The 26,039-nt window shown below is 43.9% G+C and overlaps 3 protein-coding genes across 9 annotated transcripts in view; 1 reads left to right on the top strand and 2 right to left on the bottom strand.

Moving 5' to 3' along the window:
• Positions 1 to 26,039, top strand: part of LOC127593357 (leukocyte elastase inhibitor-like) — a 281,443-nt gene that overhangs the window by 25,406 nt on the left and 229,998 nt on the right. The gene's annotated exons all lie outside the window — the stretch shown is intronic.
• Positions 1 to 26,039, bottom strand: part of LOC127593348 (WD repeat-containing protein 37-like) — a 217,927-nt gene that overhangs the window by 40,270 nt on the left and 151,618 nt on the right. The gene's annotated exons all lie outside the window — the stretch shown is intronic.
• On the bottom strand, positions 8,216 to 24,784 carry pfkpa (phosphofructokinase, platelet a). Of its 7 annotated transcripts, XM_052054724.1 has the most exons (23): positions 24,531 to 24,784; positions 22,545 to 22,618; positions 21,911 to 21,988; positions 21,471 to 21,660; positions 20,832 to 20,997; positions 20,707 to 20,751; positions 20,512 to 20,620; positions 19,066 to 19,161; positions 18,284 to 18,376; positions 17,911 to 18,036; positions 17,471 to 17,535; positions 17,137 to 17,206; positions 16,380 to 16,526; positions 15,259 to 15,329; positions 15,065 to 15,152; positions 13,887 to 14,039; positions 13,065 to 13,217; positions 12,202 to 12,366; positions 12,004 to 12,065; positions 11,776 to 11,887; positions 11,184 to 11,283; positions 10,117 to 10,222; positions 8,216 to 9,387 (listed from the first exon to the last, which is right to left on the bottom strand). In XM_052054724.1, exons 1-23 carry the CDS (start codon positions 24,622 to 24,624, stop codon positions 9,231 to 9,233), a joined length of 2,520 nt encoding a protein of 839 aa, XP_051910684.1. In that variant the 5' UTR covers positions 24,625 to 24,784; the 3' UTR covers positions 8,216 to 9,230. The 7 variants fall into 7 exon arrangements, 6 of the variants coding, with proteins under 6 accessions (XP_051910684.1, XP_051910680.1, XP_051910682.1 ...); XM_052054720.1 differs by lacking the exons at positions 13,065 to 13,217; positions 19,066 to 19,161 and adding an exon at positions 19,434 to 19,529 and having other exon boundaries at positions 24,531 to 24,783; XM_052054722.1 differs by lacking the exon at positions 13,065 to 13,217 and having other exon boundaries at positions 24,531 to 24,783.

Below are 26,039 nucleotides of genomic sequence, written 5' to 3'. Positions count from 1 at the left end.
TTAAAATTCAGTTCGGCATGACAACGCTGTTTCATGCCTCATTTTTTTTCCCCCCTTTTTCTGCCGCACATGGAATGAATACAGGATAAAGGGGCCTTAATAGGTGAAGCGACACTGCTGGGATGAGCTTTGAGTGCATTTGGGGCTACGGGAAGTTGAATGTGAGAACGCACAATCGCGCTCTTATCAGCGGGACGGACTGCGTGTACAGTTTTAATTGCCGGCGTGCATTTTACAAGGCGAAAAACGGAGGTGTGCACAAGCGTGGGTTTTTTATCGCGGCAAGGCACACGCGCCAGTGCGAGACAAGCGCGTTGGCAGTGTCGCGTGCTTTCATGTGCTGATTCTGTGATGTGTTTACTCACTGAAAGGTGATGGAGGTGGTTGTTGGCAACAGAAAGCCTCTCGGGATGCCGTCCACGGGGCTTGTCACTTACTGTCACTCACATGTCAGCCCCTCCCCAGCAATCCCAGACTCCCTTCCCCAGCCCCGGCTCTTCCAAAACAAAGACAGCGGCAGCCCCAGCAACTGCAAAGGGCCCATCACTCCGCCAGTATTTAACCTCTGTTGCTGCTTCTCTTTGCTACCTCTCTCTCTCTCTCTTCCTCCCCCGTTTCCCGCCTTCATCAAAGCATTTCGGGCTATTTTGTTTCCTGGCTCTACCGAGAGTTATTGCTCATGACAACGATCATGGTCGTTTATTTTCTCGCGGCAGCATGGCCTCTGTATGCATGCCGGGCTAGCATTACCCTGTGATATTCAAGCGCTCGCTATTAAATATGCATGAACCCTGGAGATGAAAATTAATTTTGGGAATGTTTTATCCTCCCTCCTCTCCCCACCTCTTCTTCTTTTTTTTTTCTCCCTCCCCACGCTCGCTCTTTGAATGTTCAAATATGCCCTCATCTGCCGTTGTGTCAGGCTGGGAATTCATTATTTCAATTGGTGGCGATGGTGTAATACAGCACAATGTGTGCCGGTTGCCATATTGGCCTTATTAAGGCAAGAAAACAACTCTGACTGAAACGCATGTCGTAGAAAACGAGTTTTCAAACATGCGACGCGTTTGGCCAAGTTTGCCTTAAGCTCTTATCGTTTATGAATATTTAGACGCATAACATTTTTTTTTATATCTATTAAATGCAATTATGCATGTATGAAGCAATGGAAATCTACATTAGGACAGTGCAGATTTTCTTGTCTTTTTCTGCAACATGTTCTTGGCAACTCATCACTAATTCCGCTCGTGATACATGCCCAAACAACCTCCAGACTCTAGACGTGAGCAAGTACGTGGGTGCTCGTATACTCGCATCCCACTCCGCAGCAAATTACTATATTCCTTAGGTAAGAGTGTGTGCAAGTGCGAAAGCATCAAAAACATTGCAGTCAAAAGAGAAAAACATGCTGTTTGAGTGGGTCGTGTAGGAGGGGAAGTCAACGCAAGTTACTGGATAAAACAAGAACTCTTTCAAGAAATAGTGCATAGCAGTGAAAAAAATAAAGTTTTGCTTCAAAGGTACTTTTCAGTTTCAGCCACGGGGGTATAATTTTAAAATACGTAGCCTTCATTTTGCCATTTTCTTGTGCATTTGTAGGAATCAGCTTCCTGTGCACCTCTTCAGTTTTTGTTAAACAACAACTTGCTTACAGGTCAGAAACCCGTCCTTGATTTGAAGAAAACAAGACTCGTGAAAAAAGTCAAGAGAGCGTTTGCGTGAGAGCATATTTGGAACGGGGTGTCTGGCCATACAATAAAACCGTATGCTCGAGGCGTCCTCCTCCAGTTTAGTACAGTTCTTAGTACATATTTATGGTTCGACATTCACACATTTACCTATTAGCAGATATGTTTGGGGGGTTTTTGTGCTCAAGCAAAACCCACAGGCTTCAATCAACTTTTTCACGTGCTGAGCAGCATTGAACAGCGGTGCAATCCTGAATGCAGTCCTCTCATAGGGTATTCAGTCCATACAATTTGGAAAAGAAAATATTAATTTCAAATTGAATCTAACGTTACTGTTTGTTATTCAGTCACCCAACACTACGCTAGTCAATCTTTCTCCGCGTGAAGATTTAAACAGCTACTCTTTTCTGCAAGTCAGTGTCTCATCTTCATCATGAAGGGTAAAAAAAAAAAAAAAAACGGTGAGGAATATTTATTGTGACAGTTTTGACTAATGAAATGAAGACTGCAGTCTGTGATTTGGTTTTAGGAAATCATTATGACAGCAGAGGGTTTGTGTGGCAGGGAAGAGCTGAAGTTTGAGGATAGTGGCTTGCTTTGACCCTTTGGCCTGTGCTCACTCACCCAAAGCTCATATACATAACTGCATCTTTCATGAGCTATGGTCAATAACCAATCCATATTATATAGGCACCTGTGCGTATACGTATGTGTGTCCCACACCAGAATTTATCCGGACAGTGCTCACGACATACCATTCTGGACTTGTTGTAGGGTAACAATAATGTGTCGTGAGTTTAAAACAACATTCATGTTTAGCATGTTATTTTGCGCAGAGTTGGGTTTTTTTTCCCTCAAAATACAGTCAACGAACACACTTTTTTTTTTGTCATTGAGCTCATCTACATATTGTCACCCAAGTGTGCAACCTTTTAACCTTGTATTGCAACTGGATTAGCAAGAATCCAGGACTGTAAATCCTGGAAAATCCATATTATAAAGCGTACTGACTGTCCTGTAAAATATATATATATATATATATATATATATATATATATATATATATATATATATATACTGTATATGAAACCAATCCTTGTACAATGAAAACAAGCAACCATGACAGTCATTGTTTCGATGAATAAAAAGCAAGAAACAATTACCGGTACCTTTTTGTGCAGTCAAAAGAGAACAGCCTGGGTGCCGTAGCAGCAGTTTTGTCCGATTTCAGTACCTCATTTGGGATGAAAATGAGTTTTTTTTTTTTTTTTTTTGTGGGCAAAGAGATAACGAGACACTAGTTATTATACTCTAGTCCTCTTAACTTCTTAGCCATTCTTGAGTCTTTTTAGCTTTGTGTTTTGGGGGCTTTCGCCTGATTTAAGTCACCCAGTCCCAGCTGGAGTAAAGCAGCCCCCAGAGCATAATTTTCCTCTATGCTTCACAGCAGGTACAGTGTTTTTATTATTTGAATGCTTAATTTTGGAGAGAGAGTGGGCTCACACACTGGATGAGACAGTGGGGGCCCCAGAGGCGAGCCAAGATTTTTTAATTTATTTGTTCTTCTATGAACGCATGAACATTTTACATTCCATTTTAAGTGTTTTGATCCCATTATCCCTAAATTGAATATTAATGAAGAAAAATGACTACATCGAAGGTCAAACGGCCTCCAATGGAATCTAAAGTGTAGCCCCCCCCCCCTTCACTCTGCCTTTTTCTGTATGGTTGACACTCATCAGAAGCACAAAATTCCTGGCGTGAAAATTGCAAGGATATCATTGTGATCCAATTTCCTTTGAAACCATGGAAACGGTACGTGTTTAGTTGTGTGCGCGCGCGTGCGCTTCGGTGTGATATGCGCAACCCCGCATGCCGTGTCTCCACGAGGGCATGTTCAATAAATGTATTTCAAATGCGCTCTTACCCATTTGCGACACAATCTATGTAATCTATTGCGCTTTCTTTCACTTTCCGAACGTTGCACTTGGATCCCTTCATCACCACCGCGCTTTGCACCGGTGGCACCTTGTTTAAGGCTGGTCAGCGTTAGCAAGGAGTAAACTGGCCGCTCGCAGTCGGTAGATGACCCCTGCGGCTCTTATCAGGTGAAGGGAGGTTTGATTAGTGTTAATGGCTGGGACTAAATAGCCGTCAGCCTTTGGCTACACTTTTTATATACTGTATATGTGAGCGTGCATTTTGTGTGTGTATGTTGGGCTCAAGGGCATGCTAGCAATTCATCATGCTGGGATAGCTATATTCGCGTCATAGTGATAAACATGTTCGGTGTCTCACCCTGCACCGTAAGCTGCGCCGGCTGTCGTAATTGTTTGCACCCTTGAAATTCAAGTCATAGAATACACAGAGGTACCTTGACATACGAGTTCAATTGGCTCCATATGGCTATTGACTAAGTTTATAACTCAATTTACTTGTATATTAACCCCTCTCCCCCTCATAAAAATGTATTTAAATATCATGAATCTGGTACCGCCTCTCTGCCCAAAAAAAACATTTGCACTGGCAATGTCTGTGTATCTTCCAACTGCAAAACTCATAAACCGCGGCACTTGTAAGCCAAGGTACCGCGTTATACAGAAATGAGTGGCACTAAATTTTGAGTAAACAGATCCACGGTGTGTGAATAAGTCTAGTGTGACCGCGCTGCACGTTACGCTTTATACCGGTAAGATTCCACCAGGCAAAATTGGGGTTTACTTTCACAAAGTTGTCAGGGCGTTATTATAATTTAGCAGTGCAGAGTATTTTCCGCTTTTCAAGAATGGTGTCTGTGTCACAATGTCTCCCTGCAGCCAGTGCGTCAGCAGCACAGTGATATATGTAAATACTGTATACGCGCGCACACACTGGCAGACAGTAAGAATTAAGCTCGTCTTACCGAGCACAATCTTGGGCTATGATTCACGATCCACTCGTGGCCCAGAAAGACAGGTTGCAGCGCCAGCTCTGTAAATCGCCTGGCATCTGGCGCAACAGACAGCCTTGCATGTTAATGCCGAGTTAATATTATTCTTATGAACTGCGAGTGACTTTGCATGTTAGTGAGCGCTCTATCAAATTAACGTCAGTTCCATTACCGCCGCCGTCTATATTGTGTCACAAGTGCACGGCCGCCACATTGGCCTTCGCGTCGGCACATCGGGGCGCGACGACGACGACGACAACGAAATATGCGCAAAAAGTCAATTGCAAACGCAAAGCTTGTGCGAAACACTTGAAATCCTTAAATCCACGTTTGAGCACAAACAAACGTAACCTTTCTGCACAGAGGAATGGGGGGGGGGGGCAATGATTGTCCTGCCTCATTTATCATATTGCTCCAAATGTACAGATGAATCCAGTGATGAAAATCTGTGCTGAGAAATGTCAGGCAGATATTAACTCCAATGCATCAAAGTGGCGCTGCAGTCACTAAGCTGACGCTCCTAGCCGCCGGTTCAAGTCTGAGCCGGCGATGTAATTTTCAGCCAACCGCGGCCATTTGTCACCCAGAAACGAGTAAATAAAGACACAAGTCACTTTCTCCCAAAGATTAACATCTGAAATGATGCAGAGCGAATTTCATTAGCGCGCAAATGCCATTCTTTAGATCTGTCTCATCTCAATGAGAGTGAAGGGAGAGAAGGGGGGGGGGGGGGGGGGAAATTGCCTTTTCATGTAGTTTTCACTAATCGCTTCCCTAACAAAATACGGCAGCTTGTACTAATAAGTAAGTTAAGGCTCAGTGGATAGATAGAGTGAAACAGCAACAGAGGCTAATGGAATTGAGAGCTTTCCATGCCTCCATGGGTGTCTTAATTGTCAAAAGGAGATTCTCCGATGAGTACTGCGGGGAGCCTAAATTGGAGAGCAACTCGCCGGACTTGTTTTAAGCCAGAGCGCCTCTCATTTGCGTAAGCTGGATCAAATCCTTTATTCAGTGTCTGGAAAAGGCAGCGGCAAAGTTTCCAATGCAGCCAATCGGGACTGCAGTGACTGAAAACGCTGTTGGTGTTTCAGCTTTGAGCTCGGCGGGTCCTTGTTGATTCCTTGCATGTTTTGCTGCTCATCGGAACTGAAAAATGATTGCTTATTTCAACGTGAGATAATTTACCAACACTCTTTACAGTGAGATTCAGTGGAACTTCACAAGTAAATGGTGTCGGACAATGATGGACTTTCGATTTGTTCCCATTGAAAGCCACATAAGATGCTCTTGTCCCTCCGCAGTTAAAACCTTCCTTGCGTTCTGATTTGATCAAAATACGCTAAGCTTTATGATTATTATGACAGCTAGGGGTGGCGCTTTGAGATTGACACAACAAGCAAATGCCCGTAAAGACAAAAACATTTTCAGTCATGGGAGCAGCACTTCATACTCTCCCCCCAAAATCCGCACAGGCCTCAGAATAAAGTCAATTTGGTTGTGACACATTTTCGACATGTGTGTATGTAATTTTGAATTATTAAAATATCTTTGCGCATATCGTACTGGATCTGAGCAGCCCACACCTTCCCTGTGTCACAGAAGGTTTCCCTTCTAGTTCTGTGGTTATCATCTCACATATCTCTTTCGCCATCACTGGCACCTGTGATGGTGACAGAAAAACACACTAAGAAAAGCACATCAGGTTTTGTATTTTTATTTTTTGGGGTGGTGGGGTGGGGGGGGGGGGGTGCTTTTGATGCTTAAAATGGAATGAAATCCAAATGATGCCTATTGGATGAGTGCCACTGCATTTTAACCCAACCGCTACATCCAGGACAGATACAGAACATGAGATGGTGAATGTGTTTTTAATCTAAAAAGGTCAATATGAGCATGAATTTCAAGCGTCTATTCCAGCGCTACGCTTGCAGTCTTGTCTGAAGATGATGCAGCGTTAAATGAAGACAAAGTTGCTCTCAATGCTCCGGGATTTGATGAGAGTCCCAAAGTGAGGAGCCTTCATTTGCAACCTTTAATCAGCCCGATGAGATCACATTCCAGCCAAAAAAGAAAGTGAGGGTGGAGAAATGAAATGCTAATTAGTATTGATTACCTATGTGCATATGACCCTTTCAGTCTCCCCGTGCATTCTTAAATCAACCCAAATTATTGAATTTACTAATTTCATGCAGAGGTGGGAGAGGAGTCACAGTGAACCGTGCACCCATCGGCTGTGTGAGGAAATTACAATGATGGGATACAAGGTGTCTTTTTGTGCACGGGTGGAGGAGTAAAGTCAAATTAAGAATGTTGGTTTAAGTTAAGAATAATTATTCTGGGAGGGTCTCTAGGGAGGAAAGGTGATTCAGGTTGATTTTATTTTCCTCCCCCTCTTTCAAATTACATTTCACATTGTCACTAAGCAATGGTCTCAGCTTGACCGTATATGCATGTAATTACTGTGTAATAATAAAAACTGTTTAATAAGAGCAAAGCAGCCCAATTAATACGCCTGTGGGAAATTGAAATTTTCTTTCAAATGCTAAGATTAATTCCCTAATTGTGGCAGCACACGTGGCCTCACGCCGTTAATCTGCGTCGGTAATAAGCCACTCATCTCAGAAATGATCCTGAGCCAAAGTGGACAGCGACTGATGGAAGGAATCCGTGTCATAATGGACCCAATGAACCCGGAAGCTAAGAAGAAGTGGTGGCACTTTGGCGCCACCTGCTGCACTTTTGTGACATGACAATGTAAACAAAGTATTTTCTTTTATGTAACTCTGTTTTAATACTATACACCCCCACCCCCCAACCCGCCCCACGAATTTTGAAACTGCCCCTACTCCCTACAAAATAAAGACAGAAAATCCCTGTACAACCATTCTATCCAGTACCTTCCTGGCCCAAAGCTTTTTTTTTACAATAAACGTCCATATCAGTCGATCAACAACAACAAAAGTAACACACTTGATCATCAAAATATCACCTTCACAAATTGTTTTGATTGATGGCCTGAGACCCTGCAATTGACCGGCGACTAGTTCAGTTGATATCCCGCCTCTCGCCAAAAGTCAGCTGGAAAGGTTCTTGATCACCCAAGACATAAAGTGGATGGATGGTCTGTCAGAGAGCGATCCTAATTTACGAATGGTCATATTTTGCAGTGGTGTTAAAGCTGCGCCCAGACATTCAGAGTGACAATCTTCCAAGTGAGGATGATGAATTCTTGTTTAATTTTTCTGAGAGGCAAAACATTAGCAGCAAATCCCAGCAGCTTGCAGTACAACTCTGCACGACAGCATCACGGACTGTATATAACAATAATTGAGTTGATAAAAGCTCAACGCGTATCATTTGTAGAGGAAACTTTGTCCAGATTAATTTCATTATTTTATTTTTTATGGTGTGCAGTATTTGCGCCTGCAGTGCCTTTTAGAATGTAACGGCACTGAATCAAATTATGCTTGACAACAACAGATGGGTGGATAGCGACTCATTAACGGAAAACAAATGAGATATTTAATGGGGCTTGGGTTTAAAAAAGTGGATAATAAACGAGAAACAAATGAAGAAAAAGCCAGTGACTAATAAATAGGGTACACATGTCAACTTACTATTTATTTTTATTCACATTTAACATGTTTGTGCATTGTGCCGAGACAGCTACAGCAGTGCTCACAGTTCATGATTAACGTCATACCCATGTTAACACAAAATAATCTGATGTCAAAAAGATAAATATTAGGTCTCAGTGTAAAGCCTGGCAAGCACTCTTCTTTGCTTGCGTTGTCGGCAGCGTTGCATCTCACATGCATGTAGAGCCTCACGCTCTTTGCAAATAAAGACAGAGAGGCACACAGGATGCCGCTCACAAAAAATGAAGGGTGCAGTATTGAGCTTTGGGATGACATGTCAGGATGAAGGTTAAAATGCGTTATACATGCGTTATAACCTCGAAAGGTGAACTTAAGTTGACCACCTCTTGACCTTTGAAGGACATTTTGCAAACGTTGCCGCGCTGTAATAAGGAGCTGAAGGGCAAAGCTTACAATAGGTATTTGAGCGTTGAGCGCTTCTGAGGATGTCCACCTCTGGACTTTCTGTAACTCGTCCGTTCTCGCTGTACAACCGTGTTCCAAAAAGTTTCGGGAAGGTCAAATTGATCTTAACTGTAAAAGATGGAAATGCAATTTTGGCCTAAATCCTGAAATGTCCACCCTTTGCAGTCCAATATCCCCAATATTTATTTTTTGTCAGATGTATAATCTGTTTTTCTAGCAGTGTTAGTTGCGCAACTCTGGCCGCAGAGCCTGCCCACTTGACTCGAGACAGGGAAAGTGCAAAATTTAAAAACAAACCGTGACATGAATAAGCATCCAGAATGTGCGTCGGAAAATCATTTTGTGTGTGTGTGTGTGTGTATGACAGGAAAATAAATGTGCATTTGTCACTAGGAACACTTGTGAGGTTAGCTTACAGGTCAATGACTACGTCCACATCGGGATGCCTCGAAGGTGAGGTATTACTGGTGCAAAATGTGGAGATCACACCTCAAATAACACACACACTTGGACTTTGCGGGCCGCCGTCAAGAACACCGGACGTCTTCACATGGCCACAGAAGCGTCTGAGTCTTTGGGTTGGTTGTGTACGACGTGTTCCAGTTGCCCTGAATCCGATACGTCATAGCTGGTCTTGTACTTGGCGAGGATCTTCATGAGGGGACGAAGCTTCAACCACCACTGCTCCTTGGGGATTCTGTGACTGTTGGCAGACGGGAGCAAAGATGCACTTCACTTGCCTGGCTTGAGTTATTATCGTCAATAACCAAGTAAAAGGTTAAACGTATTACACAGCGGTAAATTCAGTTGTTCCCATTCAAACACCGCACAAGTCTTCTCAATGCAACATTTTCAACTGTCATAGAAGCAAGTGTGGTCATAATTATTTCTTTTCTCTTTGCCTTCCCTATTATCTTCTGGGGTTATCGCGCAAGAAAGGCATAAAAGGCCAAATAAATGCAATATAGACTTGAGGCATTAATATTTTATTGGATCCACTCCATTCTTTAATTAGGCCCACCGAGAATTTACATTGTCACGAAAGTTGTAAAAAAATGGTTACATTTCTTAACTGCTTTGGTCCCCTAATAACTGGTTTAAGTGAAACATATTTGGGGGGGTTATGCAGTTTTCCATTTTGATCATTAAATAATCGATGGATTGATTTATTGGAAATTGTGTGTACGTACACACGGGTAGTATCTAAATTCAACAGTTTTATATATATGTATTTTGTCATGAAATAATGTTATCAATTAAAATCAACAATTTCTGATTGGGTTTAAAAATAAGAATAATTACTATTTTATATGATACCCGTTTTCTTTGTCCATTTGTTTTACTAATCTATGAATTGAGAATTGGAGCTTGGATGCAGTGTTTTGACTGATGTCGTGCGCTTTGAACTGGTCAAATGACCGACCATACGCACACGAAATCGGTCTCCCCCTTAAGTTGGACCACTGGCTGGAATATCAGAGCTCTGCGGCGCATTCCCAGCAAGCAGCAACTGTCCTCGGTGTTAGCAAACACTCTGCCTGCAAATGAGAAACAAAAAAGGATACATCACAGAAGTCAAAAATAGACCAAGCTGTATTTATAGGCATCGGCAGACAGTCGGCGGTGACAAAGAAACGGATGAGACAACAGACGTGACTACAAAGAGACAAAAGCAACATTGAGGAAACGGGTTGCCAAGCTACGACAAATGTACACGGGGTTCTTGAACTTGAGCGATGAAGAGGTATTGCGGAAGCATGACACCTATTGGTACACTGCCTCGTGAGGGGTGGGGGGATACTCATCAAAACTCTTCCATTGGATAATTGAGTCATTACAAATCGTAAATATCCATTGGTTGAAAAAAGCCTAAATCACTGACTGCCATTGACGACTATAGACGCTTCGCTGTCAAGTTATTTGGATAAGTCATAAATAAGGAATAGACTGGACGAAAATAAGCGTGATGATCCTTGCAGTCAATGAGTGTCAGCGTGACTTACGTGGCAATGTACCAGTACGGTGCATTTATGATTCGAGTCTAGAAATGGAGTGGCAGGTGGGAAACTGCAATAGGCGGCGACGCTGGTTGACACGGTAGCGCAACGGATGGGGGATGGGGCAAACTGACAAAGACATGGAGCTAAAAAGAGGAAGATGTCATGGAGCCAGCTTAAAAAAAAAAAAACATGCGGTTACCTTCATCTTATGTCATCCACCATGCGAATATGAAATAGATAAAACAACAACAAAAAAGAGACACACCTGGACTTTAGATGGAACTTGAATTCATGTGGTGCTTCAAAACGCATCATACTAACTGTATAGCAAATGATCGCTAAATAATTTGGTGTTGAGCGACTAAAAATACACCAAGATGGCAGGTGGAGCGACTCCATGACAGATCTCAATGAATACCACATCTCACTGGGGAGGGAACATCGACCACTGTGACATCGATCATTTCTCGAATTAGGGGAAAGGACATTCCGCTCTCACCTTGTCTGAAAGTCTCCACCAGCTTTTTGGTGACCCAATGCATCGCCTTGGCTGAGATCTTGGTCCCAAAGTTTCGGTCAAACGGAGACGGAGCGCCCCCCTTTTTCAAGCATTGAATGAGTAGGCAATTCACATTAATTATTTCCAATCCACAATTGATTGCTCATTAGAATTCTGTCGGTTGTGTTCATTTATATTTGGAGGTTTTCACACGATGCCCCTTCCACTGCGGAATCACAGCAGAGGAAGAGGAAACAAACGAAGCTAATGGGGCATCACACAACAACAACTCTCCTGCCTCTGTATTCCATATTTAAATGGATGTATGCAGTTCTTAGTTACGGACCTAATTCCCCAATGCGCTTTATTATTTTGTTTTCTGTATCGCCTCGCTTGCTGCAGAGAAAAGCCAATGTCTCTTCTGGGATTCATCAAAAGCGTGTTTGATCCAGTTTTATCTGCGCTAATCTCAAGACGCGGAACCAGACCAAAAACAAAAACAAAGCCCATCTGTGAGCAAAGGAAGATATTCCGTTCCTCTATGCGCACTTGTGGCGATGCTCAGTCAAAAAAAGGCAAGTTGAGAGCCCACCTGCTGCATGTGCCCCAGCACGTTCTTCCTGCAGTCAAACACACCCTTGCCTTCTTCACTATACAGCTGGTAGATGAAGTCTGTGGTGTAGTTGTCATTAGAGTTCTCATTTCTAACAGGGGGGGGGAAAAAAAAATCAGGTCATTTGGGTGCATGATTTTTTTTTTTTTTTTGGAATATTTAAACGACTTTAGTTTTCTTTGATGGCGTGATGACAGTTTTAAATACCTGAGCACCAAACCTCGTTGAATGCTTGTCTTCATTTTCTCCGTCAAGTGCTCAACATTAGCCTGTGGGAGAGAAGAAATTCAATACATCACGACACAAATCTGTGAATGCTCTTGGCTTGAAGCCCTTTTGCACGATCAGACCAAAACGCATACGAAGAATGAATCGGGGCGTGCTCGAAGGGAGACGATGGGTCACCTGCAGGTCCCTGATGTCAAAGGGCTCCTCGTAGATGTACGCGGCATCCGCACCGGCAGCGAGGCCCGCGACGGTAGCCAGGTAGCCGCAGTAGCCCCCCATGGTCTCGATGATAAACACGCGCCTCTTTGTCCCGCTGGCCGACTGCTTGATGCGGTCGCAAGTCTGATACGTGCGGATATGCAATGTTACACGGTCGTTTATTAATGAGTAATAGTCGTTAACTCAGAGCCTTACCCCGAATTAAATATTATGTTAGTGGGCATCATCACAATACTGTTCCATCTGTCCTGTTTTTTAAGGACTAATGTTGGCCGATGTTGGTGTGTGAATTACAGCAGCTCTAATATACCAAATATTTTTTTTGTGGTCATGAGAATGTAAAGCGATCGTTCTGAGCGCATGATTTTTAAGGACCAAGAACCGAGCGAGACTCAAACAAGCATGAAATAAAATTGAGAGAATATTCCAAAGGCGGTTCTGCCTTTAAACGGTCTGCAGATTTAGTCGACAGATGTTCATGCCAACATGCTTTGATTCAAAACAAGACTTGTCGCAAATTCTGGTGCATAATTAAACCACCGTCTGTCTAAGACGATATTTACTAGCCAGAAATACAACTACAGTAATTGCATATCATATGCGCAAGAAATCTATTCCAAAGCAATAGCCTCGCTCTTCTTTCAAGCCCAGCCTTTGGAATCGATTCGCTATTTCCAGGCATCCTGCCTTAAAAGAAACCATGTCAGATTGCAAACATGAATGATTGAATCACCGTTGGAAAAAAAAAAAAAAGAGTCATATCATTTGCATCCTCTTGTCATCATCTGTACAAGGTGTTGTGACGGATGGACCGGCCTTACCTCCACGATAGCATTGAGCGCCGTATCTGCACCAATACTTAGGTCTGTACCCGGCACATTGTTACTTATGGTGGCGGGCAGCATACACATCGGGATGCAAAAGTCCTCATAGGTAGCGCGTGCCTCATACAGCTGCAGCAGACTCTCAAGCGCCTGAAGCGGCAGCATTTAAATACAGTACGTGTGTTAGAGCCACCCCGACAGGCACGTCCCTCTCATTCTCCGAGAGGGTATCTGCCCTTCCGTCTCTTCCCGTGCGATTGCCCTTTTTAGCACGGCGTGAACACGTACAGGAATGAACAAACGTGGAGAATGAAGAGCGGGAAAAGAGAAATGAAATGTCCAACTACACCAGAGGAGGTGAGCTTGAACGGAGAGTGACGTGCGGAACCATCAGAAACGAGCTGACGGCCGCAACCGGGATGGACCGGGCGAGCTTTGATACAACGGGAATACGCAATGAGGGAGGGAAACAGATGAGAAAATGGCAGACGGTGGCATCAAGACCTCCCGCATCATAATCTCGATGGGAATTTCTGATGAAATCGGGCAGATGGATTATAAAAATTGGCGTGGCGCGTGCATTGAGAGCCAAGTCCGCAGCGTAGGCATGCTGTTCAGCCCCCATTTTGGATGCGATTGCGGGAGAGCCCGGTTGTCGCCCCCACTGTACTCCTTACCTGGCGAATGACGAGTGCCTCGATGGCAACGTTTTCCGAGCGGGAGATTCTTCCAACAAGTGTGGAGAGTGCAAAGGTGTTGTGTTTTAAGTGTTATTTTGTGTCCTGCGCAGCTACTCTAGTGGCCAGGCCCATGACTTACAGTAGTAATGGCATTCAGAGCTGTGTCAGCTCCGATGCTGAGGTCTGAGCCCGGTATATTGTTGGAGACCGTGGCCGGGACCATGACCATGGGCACACAGAACTCCTCATACTTCCCGCGCGCCGTTAACAACTCCAGCAGCGACAGGAAGGCCTGCAAGGGCAGAGCCAAGTGCTTTAGTGTTTGCGCCGGGTGGCACTTTTTGCCGGGTTGGGTGGAGGGGGTTGTTTGAATGGGTGCTACTTGCCACGAGGAAGGGAAAGGACAAATGCGGAGGAAATGTGCCAAAGGGAGGAGCCAAGCCTATCACAACGGAAAGCAGCGAAAAAGACAGATACCACTCTACGTACATTCTCTGCATTACACACACACAAATGCATCTCGGTACACACAATATACTGTATAGTACAGTACTTGCCAACATATCAGTTAGAGAAGAAAAAAAAAAGCAACGGACGCTGACAGGATAGTATGGAACGAAATAACAACTATAGCAAACATGAACTGTTAATCGTCATTATGATTAGTTCTCTTGAAATGAAGTCCCACATTGAATGTTTGAAAATGAACACGAATACAAAAGTGGTAAAAGGCAAGGACTGGTGGAAATGAACACTACCACAGAAATAATAAAACACTTTGCATTTTGTGAAATTGATTGTAGAGGTAGTAATGATAATAATCAAGTAATGCGTCTTGAGGTACGAGGTTATTTTGCTTGACTACACTCCTAACTCATTCATTCATTCATTCATCTTCCGTACCGCTGGAGCCCATCCCAGCCGTCTCCGGGCAGTAGGCGGGGGACACCCTGAATCGGTTGCCAGCCAATCGCAGGGCACACATAGACGAACAACCATCCACACTCACACTCACACCTAGGGACAATTTAGAGTGTTCAATCAGCCTGCCACGCATGTTTTTGGAATGTGGGAGGAAACCGGAGCACCCGGAGAAAACCCACGCAGGCCCGGGGAGAACATGCAAACTCCACACAGGGAGGCCGGAGCTGGAATCGAACCCGGTACCTCTGCACTGTGAAGCCGATGTGCTAACCACTGGACTACCGGGCCGCCACTCCTAACTCAAATCCTCTATATATATTCTAAACAATAATTCATGCCATAATATAAAGGCTGCTGGTAATCTTCAGAGTACAAAGGATGCTTGCAACATACCTCAAATCCACCAATTACCAGCAGTGCATTTATGTTGTGAGTTCGCATCTGCTCTGCAATTTTGCCGACATGCTTTGCGGGGAGTGTTCTAAGAAGGAAAACAGGCCAGATTTTTGCTGCAGTAACGACACTTAAATCCGCCAATTTGCATTGCCTCGGCATCAAAAGAGTTGCACGGGTAACGGTGACCTTACCTTTTAGTTCCCAACAGCGATCCCCCTTGTCCTGTCCATCCTCCAACATCGGACCATTTAATCTCCTTAATCTGACGGGAAGACAGGAGCAACACGTCCTTTAACAAGTTACTTTGATGACTTTTGTCCTTCTGATTGCTGCAGTCTGTGGCAGATCAAACATTTCCTCCTTGGGGGACGGGGGGGGGGGGTGTCTCAATGTTAAATGAAAAGGGATTTTCTGGCACACTTTCTTTATCCATAAGGGGAGGGAGTGGACGTGTAGAGCACTGAAGGAAAAGAAATCTATTACTCCCTGCCGGTCTCATTTTCTTTGGGTCAATTGGAGCAGCCAGTTTCCAGATAGCACTGAGTGCACAAGGGATGTTTAACTAACCAGTGGTATTGGAGACAGTTTGGGTGAAGATAAATGGCCACATTGTTCATTATGTGCTGGCCTTTGAATCAGCCGGAGTTGGCCGTCTAGGGAATTAAGGTTAGTGATTGTGAAAAGGTCAGGACAGGATTAAAAAAAAAAAAGAGTAGAGAAACCATCTTAAACAGTCAGGGAACAGACAAAAAAAAAACGTTTACCGGATTATAGCCAGGAGAGAAAAATGAAGACAGATAACAGTTTTGTTTTTTAATCAGAGGTGGTTTTATGTGCCCCTCAACATATTTTTGATGTAGATTTTAAAAAATGTCTTTTTTTATAGCACATCAGTCATATTAGTCATCATAGTATATGATGATTATCAGCGTATAAATTAAAAAAAACATCAAATGTACTTGCCTCTCTGACTGAAAAATGCGGTAAATATTTGACCAGTGTAGTTAATCACCTCAATAACTCTGTCGACTTTTACTTTTTCTGTTTAAAATCCTGATGTTTTCATATTTCACCATGCAATGGCAGCCAGTATGTTACTCTACGAGGACCTCTACTGGACAAATGTACGACTACATCAGATTCGGTTGAAGCGGAACAAAAAAGCTGGCAAACACGAGGCCTACGTTGTGTAACGGGTCCGCTTAGGGGCGGGGCATGGACCATTTTGAAGGCATTGTGCGATTCTAACCGTAAAATGTAGTGTGATTGTGATGGCGTGGATTACCAGGTCATAAATGAGCACGAAACTTACCTGACCTTTATAGAAGCCCTCAAAACCATCATTGACGGCAAACATTTTGTGGCCCTCCGAGATGCCCACCCTGACAGCTGAACGGACGGCCGCATTCATGCCTGCCGCAGGGGCGCCCACGTTCAACACCGCCACATTAAAGTTGCTCTGATGACAGAAGAATCACCGCAAAAATCCCGTGAGCATCATCGGAAACAAAGCCGATTGTCATCAACAGCTTCTCAAACATTTTCAAAAACGCGACATCTGGAGCTACGGTGGATCAGCAAGTTCGCTCGGTTGGCTTCAACAGTGAAGCGGCAGGCGCTGGAGAAGGAATCAATAAACGCGTCGTGTTCTGCTCCGAGGTACACGCTCCGACTGTCTCGATCGTTTCCACAGCTGCACGAGTGCCCCTGATGGGAGCGCCGCAGCATGAGGCGGGCCGCGCTGCCTGCACACTTCACTGATTTTCTGTCCAAAGCTGCCTCCGCAGCGAGGCACAGCGGCAGGCTGCAAAAGCCCATCGGGGAGATGAGCACAGTCAGCCCTCAGCATGGACCAAAGAGGTCTTATACCACTGCAGCTGAGATATATCCTCGCTCTTCTCGCAGAGCGCTTCATCTGACTTGATAATTATGCGTGACAAGCACTTGACTGAAAATGTGCTTTAATTGCGGACCGGAAACATGTTCAAAGAACGCTGTTGTTTTCTGTTTGGAGTTAGCAGCAACTTGCATATCAGGTCGGCGGAGAAAAAAAAATTGTTGTGACTCACAGTCGGCAGTTCAGACTCCGGTTTACGATGAGCCAGCAATTTGTACGTCTTCAGATTGTTCTCAAAACTCCTGCAGGTCGTAAAAACACACACACAGAGAAATTCTTAGCTTGATCAGGGTGACGGGAAATATGGAGCCCATTGCAGTTGAAAAGGGGAAATATTCCAGGCTTAATAAGGTTTATGATGATTTATGATTGTGTCGTCAAAAGTGCCTTGTTATCCATTTGCGCTGATGCACGCACATTTTGCTCCATTTGTCTCTATGAGCTCGTAAATCCAAAACCGTCTTGTCTTGGCCATAAGTGAGCCGAGGTCAGAACGATTGTCTTACCTGCCACGGAGCTTGACTGCTTCTTCAAACTTTTTCTCATCCATCGCCTTCTGCACCTCTTGAGTCTGAAACGGCAGGCGGTCATTCAAACGTATGACGAAGACAGGTGCAAAACCAAAAAAAAAACAAATGACAAATCGAATGAATGCGGGCAGAAACCAAAATACTCATCGCCCAAATGTTTTCCATCAAAAGTCTACCGAGTATCAAGAAATGCAATGAAACTCAAAAAGTTTTGTTGCTCAGTCCCTCTCACTGAGTGAAACTCTGCCGTCGGCTTTGGATCATTCTGAATCGGACACAAATGCCTCTCGAATGGCGCATCGCCACGCGCAACGGGATACGCCATCACTGTTGAGCGTGCGGCCATTATCGGTGCAATTAAGGCTCGTCTTTATTGTCAACGTCGAACCGCGTTGCCAGACCAATCTACCACCTACCATCTGTACACATTCCATCAGAGGCAAGCGCACTGATTGGTTGCCGCACAGAGACACCACGCAGGCTGGCGTATTGGCTGTGGTCTCCAGCAGGGCGAGAACAGCCTCCACACCCATTCGGCTGGCCTGCGTGAACAGATCATTAAACGGCGACGCTGCAGAATCAACACTTTTGCTTTTTTTTCTTATTCATATTGCCGCCAAAAGTTTAGCGTTACTATTATTACGGGAACTGGACTACAACGTCCACAAAAAAAGGTGCTGCGAAAGTTCAGAATAGCACAGAGAAAAGCCAAGATACAAATCAAGAGATTCATATAGGGTTTGGTTGGGGGGGGGGGGGGGTCTGTTGCTACGGATGCAGTCAACATACCAGGATACGATCAAAAGCAGAAGGGGTGCCTCCTCGCTGCACGTGACCCAGGATTGTCACTCGCGTGTCGAAACCCAAACACTTGACAACAAGCTGGAAGTACGAAATGCAGAAATTAAGCCGTCATCGCAAAACATACTGACTCCTGACACGGCGCATGCCAATAAAACGCCCACGTTATTGACGTCAAATTGTATCTAAAAATCTTTATAATTATAGATATTTTTATCAATAAGCAATACGTAGTTCATTACGCAACAACACAAACACGGGCACTGAAACAGAACACAGTTTAAAATAATAATTTTTAAAAAGCTGAAGAGAAGGGGAAACAGCAAAGCACAGGCAAGCCATTCTAATTTTTCAGTCATGTTAGTCATGTGCAGGGCGTGGGGGGAGGTGCTGGAGAGGGCAAGGTCTTGAACTCCACATCAAACTGTAAAACACATATTTGGGTGCGGTACACAAAAGAATAACAGTGCAAGGTCAGGGATACGTCTCGCAGAACCAAAACAAAAAGCCAACAATAATGTGGATAGTTGTTTTGTATTAAAGCCGCTACATTTTACACGTGTTCAGTGATGCAGTGGTAAGAATACGATTAGCAGCTGTCGTAGTAGCGACAGTTGTGAAAGGGGCCTTACCCTACGAGAGCGTCGTACAGAGCATTCCAGAAACACAGCGACAAGGTCAAAGCCACACCAGGGCAGCAACAAAGTAAGGAGAGGTCACGTAGGAGGCAGTCGGAGGTCAAAGGGTGGAACGCGCCACACTGTACTTACGTCCTTAATACAGTCAGTAGTAATGGGCTTGTTGTTATGGTCAATGGCCCCTTCGGCTACTATTATGATATTCAGCCTTTTCATCACTGCTCGATTCTACAAGTGCGGCGGAGACACAGCATGACAGGAAAAATTGTGAATGCGGCTGCCACGCGGGCTTTCAGAAGCACGGGGACCAGACGGCGTGTCGTGTCGTCGGCGCCGACGGTTTGCGGAGCTCTTTGCTCATTCTCACGAGCAATATCCTGCCTAACTTTGCTCTTTTTATCCGATATATTGATACCATTAATCATGGGGCATGGTACATATATGGCTTGTCATGGCTCCATGCTTCTGGCTTCCCCCTTTCTTTGACTTCATGTACTCACATCCTTGACAATACTAGATGTTATGGGCTTCCCGTGTCTATCAAGGGCTCCTTCTGCCACTATGATTATATTCAGCCTTGTGCCCCTGGAACGGGTCTGCATCATAACGACAACATCAATTTTTCAGAAGCAGAAAAATACATTCAAACATGGATAGAACAAGGACGTCGGACCAAGTGGACTAAGGTAGTGCAAAATACAAAACTCTGAATTATAGAATGTATATATGCATTTTCTGTGTATCCAATACTCCATGAATGTCGGTAAAATATGAGAAATGTACTACATGCAAAAAATCGGTCACATTGTGTTGATTTCAAATGTGATTAAATTCGCAAATGGATTTTGTAATTCTAAATATTTGGATTTGACTAAGTCATCCATCTGGCAAGTGAAAGATAAAGTACAGCAGAGGTGTCCAAAATATGGCGGGGGGGTATTTGCGGCCCGCCAGCCATCTTTCAGCAGCCTGCGATATGACAAAAAAATATTTTTTGGTATAAATGTATATTCGAAGAAATGGTCACCTTACTACAGTTTTTGCTTTTGTTGGTTCTGAATGTGGGGATGGAATTCGGATGTATTCTGCAAAATAGAAGGCGGTTGGCCACCCCAAAAACTTCAACTATTGAAATATGTGATATGAAATTAACTCGACCACAGAAACGATAAATAATTGCTTTCTTGACTTGCTTTGGAACGTTTCAAAAAGTTGGCAAAGTTGAACGTGGCCCTTTCATCCGTCCGTTTTTTTCTGTATGCGGTCCTCAAACGAAAAAGTTTGAACACCCCCGAAGTACAGGATCATAACATTGATCGTGTGTGCCTCACAATAAAAAGCCACTCTAATATCTGCGCATTATCTTCAATAAACACCTTGACCGGAGATCGTGATAAAGCTTCACTCAGGCCTTTTATTATGCCACAACCTGAGGCGGTGTTGCAGGATGAAAGGCGGGACAACACGCTTGGGAAGAATTGAGATTAATCGAGAATAAATTGAGATTTTTAAAAACATGTATTTGAGTTAAGTGTGTTGCAATCCTTAACGTGCGGGAGCAACTAAACGCAGTGTTACCGCAGACAGTTTTTGGCACATCTTCTCTTCCCAGCCATCCTCCGGAGGCATCTCGGGGATTAACACCCAGTCAGCCCCACATGCCAGGGCACTAACCAAGGCCAGGTAGCTACAATAACACACACAATGACATGATTTGGTGGGCTTGATGAATTGTCACAGGGGAATGTGCCACGAGCAGGATCAAATCTTTACCCGCAGTGTCTGCCCATGACTTCTAAAACAAATGTCCTCTGGTGACTGAAAAACAACACAAGTGACAAGATAACCTCAAAACTTAATTCAATGCATCGTCAAAAATGCACACGAGCAGCTCTCACCTCTGTGCGGTTGTCATAATTGCATCCACCACCTCAATGATTCGGTGCAGAGCAGAATCGGTGCCGATTGTCATGTCGGTTCCACAGAAGTCGTTATCAATGGAGCCCACCATACCGACGATGTGAAGGGCGGAATAGGTCTGAACCGATTGCTGCTCGATAGAACCTGAAAAGGAGAAAGAAGCACGCTGTGGTCACCTGAAACGTGCCGCCATCTTTTCCAGCGGATTTCTAAAAGAGTTTGTTGTCACAATAAGCGACGTAGCTCTGAGCTGTGGAAACTGCTGAGTTCAAGAGGAATGGTGAATATCATTGGGGTTAGTCTGCTTCTTATGCAGGTACAATATATATTTGACAGAATGTGCAGTATACATTACGCAATGGTACCTCGACTTGCAAGTGCTTCAACTTTTCGAATTGCGAGCAGTAGCTTGGTCTTTTTTTTTTTTTTTTTGCTCTGAGTTGAAGCCAAAACCTGAGTGATGAGCAAACTTTTTGTAACATTGACATTGCTATTTGCCTTTATCAAAGCCGTGAATAAGATGCGGGTGTTTTGCGGGGTAAGGGAAAGAACGAAGGGCATTTCATTTCATTTCATTTGAATGGGAAAAATTGACGGGCATTTGTCTGCTCCGGGACCTTGCTCGACCAGTTCCGCGAGCAGTCCACTCCATTCCTCCCTGAAGAGGTTGGCTCCCGTCAGGCTGCCGTCTCCACCGATCACACACAGGTTGGTGATGCCGAGCTTCACCAAGTTGAGAGCGGCCTTCAGGCGTCCTTCGTGCGTGCGAAAGTCTTTGCAGCGGGCACTGCCAATGACCGTCCCGCCCTTAAAAAAAAATAAATCATCACTTTGTAGTCAGTATAAGTGCATGGCTTTGGAGGACTTTGGCAGAAAACATGACTTGAATCTTTAGCTCGTGTCTTTTCTTTGCTCCCTTGTTGCTAATGCAAACACGAGTGCTGTGTCATTTGGTATAAGGACAAAACTTGTCAAACATGTCATTGGTATTTACGTCTTCTTATCTGGTCCATACAGATGAAATGAACCATTTGCATTTCCCGTCGTATCGACTTACCACTTGAAGCATGCTGGACACACTTTCCCATTTAGCTTCTGTTATGTTCTCCCCACCATCCACCATACCTTGATATCCCTGATGAAAAACAAAATGTAAAGTTGAGCTACAAGGACATCTTTCCAAACACGCGCTCATTTAAAATGTGAAAAAAAATAACGCCGCCAACTGTAAGATTAGACGTCGGTGTGGCCAGCCAGTGTATATCAAGCCAAATGTAGTTGTACGGTACGCTACATGCGGGTAGGAAAAACAAAACAAAACATATTTTGGTTTCATGTGTCCACAGAACATTTTCCTGGATGGACTATGGTAGGTCCAGATGGCCTTAAAATGTAAGCACTCTATTTGCACAACCTTCTGCAGAGGAAGCCTTAACATGAGGTCTGAGTACCTGGGTGGGGGAAATCTTTTAAACAGGGCATCAAGTCGGTTATATAACAAATGCTGAGCAAGGAGGCCCGTCTCACAAACACACACACACAGACTGTTGGGAACAAAGGCTGTGTGTGCCGAACGCGGCCTCCTGCGTGACAGGAAACTAGTGACCCGGTCCTCGACAAATCAGACAACTTGATGTCGCCTTTTGACAGACCAGAGAAGGGAAAGTTACATTCAAGCAGCACCGACTCACCTCCCGAATGAAATAAACCTTTGCTCCCACATATAGCCCCATTCGAACCACAGCACGCACAGCTGCATTCATCCCTGAAACATTAAAAAAAATAGCACATCAATACACCGTCATCAACCTCAGTGGCAAAAATGTCTCATATCATCTTTATTGCTTTTCAAAAGCAAAACACTGCACTCTGCCTCCGTAACCCCAAAATGCTTTAAATTGTAACAGTTTTTAAATTTGCACGAAAAATACCTTCGCTTCCGATTCTTGAACCAAAACTGGGCTTTTTGAATTGTCTCCATGATATAGTGTAATGTAAAGAGCGAGTTGATATTTCAGAGCAACACTTCTTATATTGCCCAGCGCACGATCTGTCCTCGGCATGTTTTTCGAGGATATTTTTGTCTTGGCAAGCTACCATATTTGGTCAAAATGCTTGCGTGCTCCTCCGACAGTCTCTGAGCTACTGCTTTTGTGACCAATCCAAATGAACTGAGTCACTATTTAGATGCCGCTTCTGTGCCTTGCATGTCAATGGCAGGTTTGTCAAACACTGCCAGGGAAATTGAACGTTTTCAACCCACAGCAGCCCCACAGGAAAAGCGGATGAGTGTCGGAAAAAAAAAAAAAAAAAAAACGAGGCGGGATGTTTTCCCAACAGGAATTGGCTCGTGCTGTTGTAACTAAGCAACATCGAGTCAAGTAAAGGCAGAAATCAGATAGTTCAAGTGCTGTGGGAAACCCAGTCACCATATCCTGTAATTCAAATAGTAAGTTAGGGTTTCTCATTATGCATGAATGACACTTTCTGGTGCTGAGTGAGTGAAAGGACCAAGCCGCTGCGACATAATGCCTTCTGACACTGGCGTTCAGCTCTTGTCAGGCATGCATAGCCTCTTTTTTTTTCCGGCCAACTACGGGAAAGGGCCGTGAGCAACTCATCAGCAACACACTGCAACTGTTGTCTCCGAGGATTACGTTTGCTGCACTGCAGATACAGTTCAAATCCAATGTCCAGGGGTGGGAAGTTATCAAAGTCCAAATAACTTAGCTGTACTTTTGCATATTTTTCAGGTATCTGAACCGGATTAATAATTTGTCAAACAAACTTGAACATTTGAAAGCAAATATACGTTCTACTTTGTTCATTTAAAAGCACCAATAGTGATGACACAGCAGATTTAGAGAAGCAATATATTACCCATTGGTGTTATTTAGGGGAAATACACTGAAAAAACGCATGCACTATATCGTGATGATTAACAGAGCTGGGGGTGCCATATAACAAGCTTTTACTGTTTGATTGTTTTACAAATGGATTGTTACATGCTCATATGTTCCGCTTGGGACTTCATTAGTTACAGTTAATTGGAAGAGTTACGCTATCGGGGAAACGAGCCACTGTCCACGTGATCAGGGTTTCCTCTCTGACGTCAGCAAACCTAGCAGAGAAGCGGCCGAGTCGTCTGCGGCACATCACGTACACAGGATGAGGTCATTCCACAACAGGCCAACTCGGGGGACTGCGAACCTCAAGGGACTTCCTCCTGCAAACCCCTCGATCTTGACTTTGCTATTTTTACTATTTTGTTGATGTGTATGACTGGAAGAGAGCGACCACAGCAATCCACTTATTTTCCGCGGCCCCGTCCATCGCCATAACCGTAATCGTTGAAAATGCTTGAAATCGAGCTGTCATTTATGACTGCTTCGTAAGCGTAAATATTATACGACCTTGAAATCCCCTGAGCTGTCACGGCAAGGAAGAAAAAAAATGTCAACAATAGCACGATATGTCACGTTAGCGCGCTCTCCGGTGGATTATTTCAATGAATGATCGATATATTTTGTTATATTATTTCGTTGCTGCGCAATACTTGATCTGCAGAATCGGCAAGTAATTCCATCATTGAATGGGGTGTGTTTTAACAGTCGGTTTAACATGACTACGGTGTCATATTTGATACAAGTGTCACTGCACTGTATCCTAGACAGTACCTTGAGCATCCCCTCCGCTAGTCAGCACCGCGATGGCTTTTCCTGCTCCGGAGAGGTTCTCAAAGAATATCTTCTTGGTGTCTGACTGCGCCATCTTCACGGTTGATATTTATATTCCCGATACAACCGATGATAATAATACGAGATGGCCACGGTTTTATGCAATTGTGCAGAAATGACCGTGAAGGGCAGCAGACTACCGCCCCCTCTCCTTCTCCCTGTTCCGCATCTATTTGCTCACTCGCATAGCTTGAATGACAGCGGTGGTGAGTGGCCCTTATGTCGGCCAATCGCATTTCGAGTCGAGCCTCCTCTTTGGTGTGTAAACCAATGCAAAGAAGGCTCTTCGGATTGCGTTTGCGGTGACTTTGACGATCCTTGATGACAGCAACGTTTCTATTGGCCATCGTAGTCATATACCGCAAATACGCGAATTCATTCAATCAAAACTTTTTTGAAGCAGAAATAAAAATCGACTGAAAGCGAGGTCTTTCACGTACCGATATCGACATGAATGCATGGCAAATAACATGTATTACAAACATGAATAACAGGAAAACGTCTTTATTATGTCAATTTTTGCACTATTATTATTACGGTTGCAGTCCACGTGTCCCCTTGGATCTCTTGAAAGCTATGAACATTTTATTTATTTATTTATTCAGTCGTCCGTTCGGTGCACCTTGCACGACCCAGTCAGCCAAAAAAAAGAGTTGAATGACCACTGAGAGGTATCAATAAACGAGACAGGACGCCAGGATGCACTGCAAATAAAATGTATTTTATGTCATACAGTGTTGAACCAAATATGTTTAGCGATGTCAACCAAACCATTTGTCACCTTGTTTTTTACTGAAGGTAGAATATTTAATCGATTCTACTTATTACATCGTTTCAGCGTTCATTCGCTGTGTTCTTCAGCTAAGACTCGAGACTTGATTAGTTGCAGTTACAGTCATTTTACCGCTAGATGGCAGCACACCACAACCTTGAATCTGAAAAGCGCCCCGTTTGCCGGGTGAACAATAGTTGTCGCCCTCTCCTGAATTTTGCTTTGCATTTTATTTTTCTAGCCTATAGATGGTGTTGTTTTCCACAATTTTGCGTGAGTGAAGACGCGGGTGTTTTCACCTGTACACTTTAAAAAAAACTGAGAATTTAATGTTCTCCAGCATTTTTATGGCTATGAGAAGCCACTGAATTTATCAACTTCACCCAAAGTGCAGCCCCAGCAATCCAAATGGAGGGCATTTCAAATGGAATTTATAGCGAGTTATACATCTCACAGCACTGTTGAAAAGTAATTGTCATGAAAAAAATATGAACGATAGATCTTTTTTTTTTTCAGTCAAAAAGTCATACCTTTATCTTTTATTTATAGCTTAGCATACACTCATGAAACTACAAGCAAAGGTTATAAATGTTTGATTTAATGCCGGGCGGCCTTGTGATTTATCATTTCGACCAGCTTCCACGTTGCATTATTGAAAACTATAAAGTGTCAGTGGT

Source organism: Hippocampus zosterae, chromosome 20 (genome assembly GCF_025434085.1).
Source record: "Hippocampus zosterae strain Florida chromosome 20, ASM2543408v3, whole genome shotgun sequence".
NCBI classification, from domain to species: domain Eukaryota; kingdom Metazoa; phylum Chordata; class Actinopteri; order Syngnathiformes; family Syngnathidae; genus Hippocampus; species Hippocampus zosterae.
The sequence above is the reverse complement of the archived record's forward strand: the minus strand, read 5'-3'. Positions and strand labels throughout refer to the sequence as shown.

Excerpts from the sequence above, each read along its gene's own strand:
- pfkpa (XM_052054724.1), bottom strand. The coding sequence starts at position 24,624 with ATGGCGCAGTCAGACACCAAGAAGATATTCTTTGAGAACCTCTCCGGA. Across the intron at positions 20,621-20,706 it reads GTCATGGGCAGACACTGCGG|CTACCTGGCCTTGGTTAGTG; the intron begins GTAAAGATTTGA and ends GTGTTATTGTAG. Across the intron at positions 13,218-13,886 it reads CTCTGAATGCCATTACTACT|GCGCTTGAGAGTCTGCTGCA; the intron begins GTAAGTCATGGG and ends CTGCCGCTTCAG.